The sequence below is a fragment of the Abrus precatorius genome, unplaced genomic scaffold (genome assembly GCF_003935025.1).
Source record: "Abrus precatorius isolate BTA unplaced genomic scaffold, Abrus_2018 Scaffold11, whole genome shotgun sequence".
Classification (NCBI taxonomy): Eukaryota; Viridiplantae; Streptophyta; class Magnoliopsida; order Fabales; family Fabaceae; genus Abrus; species Abrus precatorius.
The window spans coordinates 15472128-15483198 of record NW_020874303.1 but is presented as its reverse complement, the minus strand read 5'-3'; the positions used below and the strand labels follow the sequence as shown (position 1 = coordinate 15483198).

Sequence of the window (11071 nt, the reverse complement as noted above, 5' to 3'; positions counted from 1 at the left end):
AATATTTTATTTTATCATGCTTAAAATAGTTCACAATAAAATTAAATTTATTGTATTTTCATATATGTGATCTATACCGAATCTTTCCTTCTATAATTCTGTGTAATCTGTACATATTTTTCGTCATATACTTATAGAGGATCAAAATTCTTTTCCATGACTGGACGGTCCAGTCAATATATTTAACACTTTTATTTAAGTGAAATAATGATATAAATGTATAAAATATTTTCTAAAAATACTAAATATAATATGTAAAATGTATAAATTAGAGATTCATGGATGCAATACTTACAATAAAAAATAACACTCTGGGAGAAAATGCTATTCATATATGAAGAATGTAACACAAAATGGAAGCTTAAGGTGGTCGGTAGAAAGAAATGTTGTTGGAAGAATCAAATTGGTATATATTGAGATACATGTGCACCACAAATTATAAATGCATAAGGTATATTTTGATTTGGATCTATTCTCCACTGGATATAATTTAATCAAAGAATAATTAGATGTGATAGTACCATATCTTAATCAAGTAGAATACGTGATCCAAATCTTGATTTGTTTAATCGATTGTCTATGAAATTTTGATATTATAAAACGATTTGTGGTGCGTGTGTATAAAACCTTGAACCTATGAGAAAATAAATATACCTATTTCTTTATAGAAAGGTTTTAGACACAAGGGTCTAATACTTTGAATTTTTTAAGAAAAACAGTTGTTTAGTTAAAGTATGTTTTTAAAAGGTATATAATAATTATGTAAGTTTTTTAAAATTAAATTAAAATAATTCTATGAGCACTGAAATTCAAAAGTAATAGAAAAAAAAAACAGAATACATAAAAATTAATGTAATTCACTCAATATGACTAATATCTAAAAAAAATTTAAGAGATTTCTATCACTATAGTTTGTGAATATAAACTACTACCTCCTACATCAAAGAAAAGTGTTATAGTATCAACAAAGTACTCAAATAATTCTGATAGAAAGTATAATAAAATAATAGTTTGGTCATTATCATTATTTTTAACTCCAGAATAATTTAGTTAATTTTAAACTTCCTATAGTGTGTCTAAAACCACAGTCAAACAAAACATACTTAATATATATTTTGAAAAAATAAATTGTAAAAATATCGAAGTTCCTTTTACTGTAAAAAAAAAAAAAGAAACTAAAATATAAAACAAACATTTATTTTGTTATTTTAAAAAATCATAAAAATTAGTTCAATTAACAAAATACTATTTTAACAACGAATTTATTATCATTTTATCATTCTTGATGTTGAATGAAGAAATTTATATATTCATTAAATAAACTAGAATAATTAAAACAGAGAAAATATTATTTTAATTTTACAAAGAAGTTCGCGGGACATGTATTATATAAAATAGCAAAAAACCATGCCAACATAAAAAATATGTACAAAAATTATTTCCTTTTTAAAATAAAATATTTATCCGAACTTAATAGGTCTCAAATTTAAATCTTAAAAATAAAATTAAATTAAATTAAAAAATGAAAAAGAAGAATTTTACTGTGGTAATAATTCTATTCAACTCAAAAAGAAAAAAAAAATTGTTTCCCTAAAATAATCTAGACTAAGAAAAAGCCAGAAGCTTGGAGTAGAACACATACTCTATATGATTACCAAGAGTATCATAAGTTATTTATTCGCAACCTAACAGCAAACCATCAAATCTCACTGATCCATAATTTCTTGTCATCGGTTTGAATGCAAAATGAAATATTTGGTGCGACTTTAATCTTACGGCTCTTGACTACGCGTCCGTGGCCACTTCATGAATCACGAGGCCTTAGTTTTATATACATTTCCTACCACTTTGCTTATATCCTAATCAAATCATTCTATTCATATATATATATATATATATACATGATCCCACATTTTGTTGCGTATAGAAGGATTTGTAAAGCCAAGAAGTTGGGTTGGTTGTGTTGGGAATTGAAAATGGAAGAAGGGAATGTTGGGCAGCCATTGGTGAAGAAAGAGTACCATGAGAATTGCCCTGGTTGTAAGGTCGATCAAGCCAAGGAGCTCAAAAAGGATGTTACCTTCCACAATCTCTTTAATATATGGATTGTGGTGCTGTGCAGTGGTAAGTACTAAGCTATAAATTTCACTCCAATCATATCATTCTTATTTACTCTTTTTTTTAATCTATTTTTCCACTGCATTACCTATTCTATCTTGTACTGTTCTTGCTTTTATCTATTTCTTGGTTATAGAAAAAAAATAGTTGTACAAAAATAATGTAGAAATACTGCCCTCTATTTGGTTAGAGGAAAGAAAAATAAAAATTAGAGAAAATTTTGAAATTTGAATTGAAATGAAAAAAAAATTCTTAATTATTTCTATTAGTTAACTCTTTTTTGCCTCTTTTTCATTTTTTTCACTTTAACTAACTAAATAAAATAACACATCATTGTCTATATATTTTTTCTCACCTAAACACAATAAACCCAATTTTCTCATATTTTCTCACTCTGTCCATTATGTAATGATAATGGCTCTTTGTTTTGTTCTGTACAGCTTTGCCTGTATCATCTCTCTTTCCTTTCCTTTATTTCATGGTGAGTTTCACTACTAAATGATGCATACATACTCTTATTTCTTGACATTAATGGTTATTTCTTGGTGATTTCTCCATAAGTATGGTGATTTATTTCAATTTCAGCTTTAGTTTATTAATTTAGCATTGAAAATGAAAGTAAGAGGTTCTTAATCTCTTTGTTTTGACTTTTCTTCTTTTTTTTTAACTTTCTAGATATGAGATCATCTCAAATTTCTATTTAGGCTTGTAACTATAATCGTTTATTCACTGCGAATTTGACAGAAGCATAAACTTCAGTCCATTAATAGCTAATCTTCTGAGGCATTAGTTACATAAACTTCTATTGACTGTTACTCCTGATTATAATATACTATATTTTTAATTGATCAATGTAAACCTTTAGATATGTCAATGTCAATTTTTAATTTCTTTACTACTTTTACCTTTTCGTTTTAACCTGTGTTTATGTAATCAAACTCTGGTTAATGATTGGACTGATAACAGTTTCGCCGCATAATATGCATCCTCAATGATGCAACATTTCAGACAAACATATGATTAAATGTTTATTTTCAGGTGAAAGATTTTAATATAGCAGAAAGAGAGGAAGATATTAGTGCCTATGCTGGTTATGTGGGTAATGTCATCATTTTTAGTTTACGTTCCATAAAATTAATTTGAAAACTTGTAACTTGTAATTTATAATTGAAAGTTTATAGTTTTATAATTACTTTGATTGAAATATAAATGTTTAATAAAAATATATTAAATTATTAAAAATGATATTAAATATTATATTAATATAATATTTGAATTAAATAAAGAGTGAAAGATATTTACAATCTTGTACCTATATGTAATTTGTTTAAAAGAGTAACGATAAAATTATAAGTTAAATTCCATTTTAATAATTTTTTAAAAAATAGCTTATAAAAGTTATAGACTTAATTTTTTTAATTATTAAACAGTTCTACTTGCCTATTCTTTTAACAAATTTAAATTATAAATTTCTAAATAAGCTACAAGCTTTTGTTAAAGAACACAATCTCAGTACTAAAATTCCATATTTTTGTATGTTCTATATACATAGTACATTATTTCTGATCCTCATATGACTGCAAAAATGTTGCAGGATCTGCATTCATGCTTGGAAGATGTTTGACATCTATATTATGGGGAGTAATAGCGGATCGCTATGGTAGAAAACCGGTTGTGATTATAAGTATTATCGCTATGTAAGTATATCTGTTACTGAGGTACATGTTTGCTTTCTTGTACTAATACTATGTTTCCCATAACAATGATGCTTGTTTCGTTTTAGTGTCATTTTCAACACACTATTTGGCCTTAGCTCAAGTTTTTGGATGGCTGTCATTACAAGATTTATTCTTGGATGTTTTGGTGCTTCAATGGGAACAATGAGGGTAGGACTTCAATTGATTTATATATTTAATTCTCTTATTTTAAATGATTAAAAAACAACATTTTATGTGATACTGAATATAATTATTTTTTATTTTCAAATTACTTTTATTTATATATATATAAAGTAAAAGTGCAACTAAAAGTTCTCTCAAATTTATAAAAAAGGAAATTTGTTTATGTGTGTGTATATCATAATCTACTTCGTTAACAGGCTTACGCTGCTGAAATTTTTCGAGAAGAATACCAAGTTCTGGGGCTCTCAACCGTGAGTTTCACAAACTTTTCTGCTATCAATTATCGGAATGGTGTTCATCAGAATAATTCAAATTGTGATATGATTTAAGGTCTCTGCTGCTTGGGGAGTGGGATTAGTCTTTGGCCCAGCAATTGGAGGTTATTTTGCTCAGGTAATTCTTGCTTTTTATTTGTTCCTTTCATGGGTCAAATGCATCTTAAGAAATTGTGATTTGCACATAGATATAAGATGACTTGATAATATTCCATATTTTCGTCCTTGAAAAATTTTAGATATATAAAAGGATAAATTTTAGAAGGACCAAACTTATATATTGTTTAATAGATGTTATTAGTGGTGTTTAATAATTAAAATTAAGTTTTACTTTAATAAAAAATTATATTTAATATTTTCGCATGTTATCAAAATAAAATTCTAATTTTTATTGGTACATAGCGTCTAAAGAATTATATGTACGCTTTTATGGATTTTAAAAGCACTTACCCTACATTTCAACATACCCCTTGTCACTTGTTTCTCTAATACTTGATGAAATCTTGTTATACAGCCAGTAGAGAAATACCCCAATTTATTTCCAGAGGGTTCTTTCTGGGATAAGTAAGTAGAATTTTTTATTCTTTACATCAAACATTAATTAATTCTATTTTGCATCTTTTCTTTCTTTTGTTTTGCGTTGTTGTTTTTGTTGAATTTCTTTGGTGAATGTATTTCTACTTGCAGGTTTCCATACTTTATGCCATGCCTTGTAATATCAACTATTGCATTTGCAGTAGCAATTGCTTGCATTTGGCTTCCAGTATGTATCTTTACTTCTAACACAAATATTTATTATATTTTTATATCTTGAATATAACACTAGATCTCTTCACTTCTTTTTTAAATTTTTTTTAACTAAATCACACCAGTTAAAAAATTTGTTGAAATTAGTTAAGTATTGATTTTAAAAAATTAATTAGGACATTTTAAATTTATCCATCGTTAAAGTCAAAATTTAATATTATATTAATTGTTAAGAAGTTAATAAAGTTTAATAGACATGTAAATATATCAAAAAATTTAAAAAACTGTCTCTAAAACTTTATAAAGGAATTTTATTAAAGGTAAAGAAATATATTTAAAAGACTCTTTGATTTTCTTTATTTTGAAGTGTATGTAAAATAGTAAATTTTATTGAAAGTTGTAATGTTTAATGTTATTGTATGATTTTTAATATATTAAATTTTAATTTTCATTATAGAGAGAGAAGGGGGGGGGGGGGGGAGGGCTCTTACTGTGTAGAGAATCAAAAGTTCTTGTAAAAAATTGAAGAGAATAAATATATTCTTTTTTAAATAAAACTTTACAATTTTAAATATTTAAATTTAATCCTAATTAAATTAACAAAAATTTTATTTATTTATTTATTTATTTATTCATGTATTATTTCTCTCATGAACAAGATTGTTTTAAAATATATATCTATCAATGTAGGAGACATCTCACAACCACAAAATGACCTCCGACAACGATGAAGCCTTAGAAAATGGAAGCAGTGGAGATGACAACGACAAGATCATCCAAAAAAGAGAAAGTGTTTATAGAAATTGGCCATTAATGTCATCTATCATTGTTTATTGTGTTTTTTCACTTCATGACGTTGCTTATTCGGAGGTATAATTCTAACTTCACAACGTTGTTTTGACTTTTTCTCCTTCTGTTGTCCATCCATGTGTGCATCTATTTATCTAATACAACAACGACAGAACATGATCCAAATTAATGACATTGTGAGCATTCAAAATAGTGTAAAAATAACATGGCATATTTTGTACATGCTATTCATCTGTTTGGCTATATATAAAAGCAAACATCATTAACATTCTACATTTTTGTTAGGTTTTCTCATTGTGGGCTGTAAGTCCTCGAAGGTTGGACGGTTTGAACTTCACAACAAATGATGTTGGTAACATTCTTTCAGTATCAGGTACGGCTGTAAAATTCTATAGCACATATCTTTCTTGGTCTTCAATATATTTTTAATTTAGCTGAGATTGTACGATAACTTTTCTTGGGCTGGCCTTTTCTCTGAATTGGTCTTCTTTAGTTAATTTTAACTGAGAAAGAAAAATTTTATTTATTTTTTATAAGTATTTATCTAAAAGTTTACTCAAACTAAATTATATTTTTAGGAATCAAACGTATATTTAATCCATGATTTTAATAATCTTAACTAAAGGCATTATTGACAAATATGAATACACTTGAAACATTAATGTAGTCAGTCCTATGGATTGTGTGTATTACTAAATCTATGTGATAAATGATTGCTGGATTCTCAATTCGTTAGGTTTGGCTATTATAATCTTCCAACTCGGCATTTACCAATCAGTGCAACAAGTTTGTGGACCTATTGAACTTGCTCGCATTTCAGCGGTTAGCTTTCACCTTTTGTGGCAATTATTGTGATTTCTTCACCATTTCAATGTTTATTTTAAAAAATGTTTTACTATTTGACATGATATGCATATAAATAGGTGTTATCTATACCCATCTTGCAAAGCTACCCCTTCATGACAATGTTGTCAGGCTTCACTTTATACATAGCAATATATATTGCTTCAATTCTGAAAAATTTGACGATTGTAAGTAACTCTTCCTTCATAAAACCAATCATGAGCTATGGTATATAATAGCATCAAATATTTAAATTGACTTGAGAAAATCATGGTAGATTATTTTAATTCACCGAAAGAATGCTATCTTTGTTAAATTTCCTTATTTTATTCGTTTTGTTTGACTTAGGAGACAATTTCAACTGGTTTTTTCATCCTACAAAATAGAGCAGTGGTAAGCTTTTTGGTTCTAATTTTTATCATTTATTTTCTCCCGAAAGAATGTTTTACATTGAGATTGTGGCATCTGTGGCATGTTGAATTGGAAATTGAACAGGAACAACATCAAAGGGGAATAGCTAATGGCATTTGTGCGACTGCTATGTCTTTATGCAAAGTAATTGGTCCAGTTGCAGGTGGTGCAATGTGAGTTTCCTTCACATATTTTTAAGCTTCTATTTAACGTTTATGCTTTATTAAAGTTGTGGTTTGATGACAAGAATATACATTTTTGGCTCATTATTCACAAATTGACTCACTTGGTGACATGGAATGGATTAGAGAAAGAAATCCTTGTGGCTATTTCTAGGAATTATTCCTTCCTTCTTTTTTTCTTTTATATTTAAAGTGTTGTTCAAAAATTTTAAAAATACCAATATTGTAATTTTTATAAATAATTATTTCATAGTTTTTTATCATAGCACCCCCATCTAATATATTAATTAATGTGGATATGTGGAAAAATGATAGCCATTTGGAAAAAGAAAAACGCATTATTCATCAACCAAACACACATTAATTATTAAAGATAAATTTATAAATTATTAATCATTAATTAATTTTATAAATTGACAATAAAAATGAACAAATTATTTATAAAATTAGTAAAGTGTTAAAAAAAAGAGAGGTAATATTGAAATTCTTAAATATAGAATTGTCTGGATTCAAAATACACTATAATCTTATAATTAATACAAAAGAAGGTAGTGGTGAAGAAGATCCTGAATGTTACAGTTAAACCCTATCCGTTTTGTACAAAGTATGACATGATAGCATTAATTAGAAATGCTTTCTAAAAACAGTAATGTATTGAAAATTACATCTATTTTTTTTTTCTCTTCGTCAATGCAGATTAACATTGTCACAAAAGCGATTAAATGCTTCTTTCCTTCCAGGTATAATGATTAACTAAGTTATTTATGTTGGCTTCTATTTTATACGTTGAACTTTGACATCTCTAACCCAGGTTTGTTTTACTTTAAATTTTGAAAACAATCACTTGTTTTTCTAAAGAAACACTTTCCTGAAAAATGGACACATATAAAAATGTATTTTTTTCGAGATAAATTAAACCAAGCACACATTTAATGTAACTGTTAATGTTCTGTACACTCTTATTATGTCATGAAAAAAAAAACTAGCATGCCTTATATTTTTATCAACACAAATATTGTCTTCATTTAACTAAAACAAAGGAATATATTTTCAAAATGACATGTGAACTCTTATCTATCAGATCTTGTTTTTGTTTTTAGGTGAAGGATGGTGACGGTGATGGTTGATATTAAACTACTCTTTAGCAAATATAAGGGCTTATTTATTTCTGGTTTTTAATTTTAAAAATTATTTAAAATAATTTTAAAAACTGTTTTTAAGAAGAAAATTAAAATAAAACTTGTTTGTTGGTTTAATTTTTAAAATTATTTTTAAGATGAGAAAATAAAAAATAAAAAACATAAACTAAAACACCTTAGAGGCTATTTTTGTTTTTTGTTTTAAAAACTGAAAATAAAAAATCATTTTTAAAAATAGTTTTTAAAAACTTAAGTTGACAAATAAGATTTTATTATTTTTTATTTTTAAAAAGAAAAAACTATATTTAAAAGGAGAAAGAAACAAGGTCTAAGATGTTAGTATTGTTTAGGACATGTTTTCTTTTGCTAGTTGTAATACTGAAAACTCACTATTGTACACCTTAAATGCAGGGACCCATCTGGTCTTCTTTTTTCTCAATGTTGTTGAAGGACTTGGCGTGTTGTTGATGTTCAAACCATTCCTAAGTATAAAGAAAACATCCTCAGAGCAGCTACACTGATGTTATTAAATTTTGCATAAAGGATGAAACATTGAAACATCTCGCGTTAAGTCTATGCATTGATGTTGAGATTATAACATTAAGTGATGGTTGCTGTTAATGGTTGTATGTCAGGAAAATATAACTATATGTAATGAGCTAAACATCTCAAGCAAACCTACCAAAAATGCTCAACCAAAACTATAAATAGAAGTATCTTTTGCCAACCCTTTTAATCTGTGGGATAGCTATGAATGATAGGAGGTCAAATGAAATAAGTAAATTGACAGTTAAAATTTCAATAAATGAAAAACAGGTTTGGATGGATTACATAAATTTTGTTCCAAACAAAGCTTTAGATGTAAATCTTATTGTCCAACTTTAAAAAAAGGAAAAAAAAAACATTAATATAACTTTTCCCACACATTGCTAGGTTTTTTTTTTTTTTTTTTTTTTTTTTTTTTTTTTTTTTTACAAAATTCTGAAAATTCTTTTACTATAGCCACCAGCTTCTTATGTTCTTTTGTTTCTTTTGAATACAGCATCGTCAAATTAGCCTTACTGCCCTTTCAACTATACGGGACTTACTGCTACAGCCCTATTCAAAAGAACGAAGAACTGTTGTACTTCCAGTAAAGGATTTTCTAAAAACAAAGAACTGTACAAAAGCAATATTTCGGTACCATTAGTTCGTGGCGTTGTTACAGACAGGGACGATCATTACTGATCTCACCCGAAGGGCCTGTCAGCTGTCCAGCCTATAAACCTGGGATATTGTGTATAATAACGTATACACAGCATCAGGGAGATGCTCATTGTCACTGACAATGGTTTTCCCTTTATCATTAATTTTAACTGCAGAGAGAATGTTATCTCTGTCAGCTTCAGTGAGATAATTATCCCACCAACCTTTGAGTTGGCCAGTAAAACCGGCAACAAGAATATAGACAATGGTGTCTTCGGGCATATTTTGGTTAGTAAAATAGCCCATAGCGACAACCGACATATTTTGAAGTTTGGCAATGATATTATATTCAGATAATCCATCGATATTCCAAATATAAATATCATTAGAATTAAAACTTTGAATAAAATCTTGTTTTTCTTCTAAAATAAGATCAGGAGCAGTAGCTCTATTATAATAAAGCTTGGAAGAATTTTTCCAATTATTGATAGGATTAATGGCTAAAACAGAGTCTGTTTCAGAACAATGTTCTGAATCAGCTCTAGAGATGGCATTGATAGTTTTGGCAAGAGACCTAGTCCTGGGTTTAGCACTGGATTCTTCAGAAGGTTGAGGAGTGTCGGGAATGGTAGTGAGGAGACTAGTAATTTTACTAAGCAACTCGTTTTGGTTTTCCTCATTTATTTTGGTTTTCTCTTTTTGCCTAAGTTCTAAGATTTTCTGCTTAGCTTTGGCGCTAATCTTAAAAGGTTTAAAAAGAGGTTTTTCTAGTTGTGGTTGGGAGGATGAAGAAGCAGCTTCTTCAATTTTCGTTTTGACAGGATTAACAAAGATTTTCTCTCCTAAAACCTGAAGGTATTTATTGGTATAATTGGCCTGTTCCATAAGGCCTTGGATGTCATGAGGAGTGATAGACTCATCAGCACTTTTAGACTTGAAAGGAGTGGCAGTAACAGGGTTACCGCCTTTGTCTTTCAAATTAGGCAATTGGTATTGAGATGTGGGCGGTAAATCACTTTGGACTATTTGTCCATCTTTGATTTGCCAGGTTATAACATTAGCAGAGGAGGTACTAATAACATCTTCTTGCCAGGGATAATTAATATTATTTCGAATGGTATAAGCATGATACCAATCAAAGAATGGAATATTTTGTTTGACTTTTTCGAGAAATTGATAGAATTTCTCTTGGATAGCAGACCTGTCTTTTCCCCTATAATTTTGAAAGAACCACTCTCTTTGAGGTTTCCAATCCTCAGAGTAAAAGTCTTTCCTAAGGGTTTCCTTATCTATAATGAATTTATGAGATAACATCATAAGACTCATTAAGGGAAGAGTAAGTTGGAGATTGGATACTCTGATTTTCGTCTTCTTTTTCAGAAGTCTGATAAACATTTCTAGGAATCCTAGAAGAAGTGTCTAAACCTTGAAGATTTAGAGAGGGGTCATGATTAACAGAC

The 11071-nt window shown here is 28.1% G+C and overlaps 1 protein-coding gene across 1 annotated transcript; it reads left to right on the top strand.

Annotated features, from left to right (window-relative positions):
- Positions 1-1976: 1976 nt before the first annotated feature.
- Positions 1977-8947, top strand: LOC113853955 (protein ZINC INDUCED FACILITATOR-LIKE 1-like). The gene is made up of 17 exons (XM_027484694.1): positions 1977-2124; positions 2559-2599; positions 3157-3217; positions 3713-3815; positions 3902-4004; positions 4217-4270; positions 4350-4412; positions 4809-4858; positions 4982-5057; positions 5732-5911; positions 6137-6224; positions 6588-6673; positions 6775-6882; positions 7043-7087; positions 7190-7278; positions 7984-8027; positions 8838-8947. The coding sequence occupies exons 1-17, from the start codon at positions 1977-1979 to the stop codon at positions 8945-8947; spliced, it is 1449 nt and encodes a 482-aa protein (XP_027340495.1).
- Positions 8948-11071: the final 2124 nt, after the last annotated feature.

What these genes read in the sequence shown, in the direction of transcription:
- LOC113853955 (XM_027484694.1), top strand. Translation starts at nt 1,977, where the DNA reads ATGGAAGAAGGGAATGTTGGGCAGCCATTGGTGAAGAAAGAGTACCAT. An exon ending in TTCCTTTCCTTTATTTCATG is followed by an intron (nt 2,600 to 3,156) that starts GTGAGTTTCACT and finishes GTTTATTTTCAG; the next exon opens with GTGAAAGATTTTAATATAGC. An exon ending in AAGTTCTGGGGCTCTCAACC is followed by an intron (nt 4,271 to 4,349) that starts GTGAGTTTCACA and finishes ATATGATTTAAG; the next exon opens with GTCTCTGCTGCTTGGGGAGT.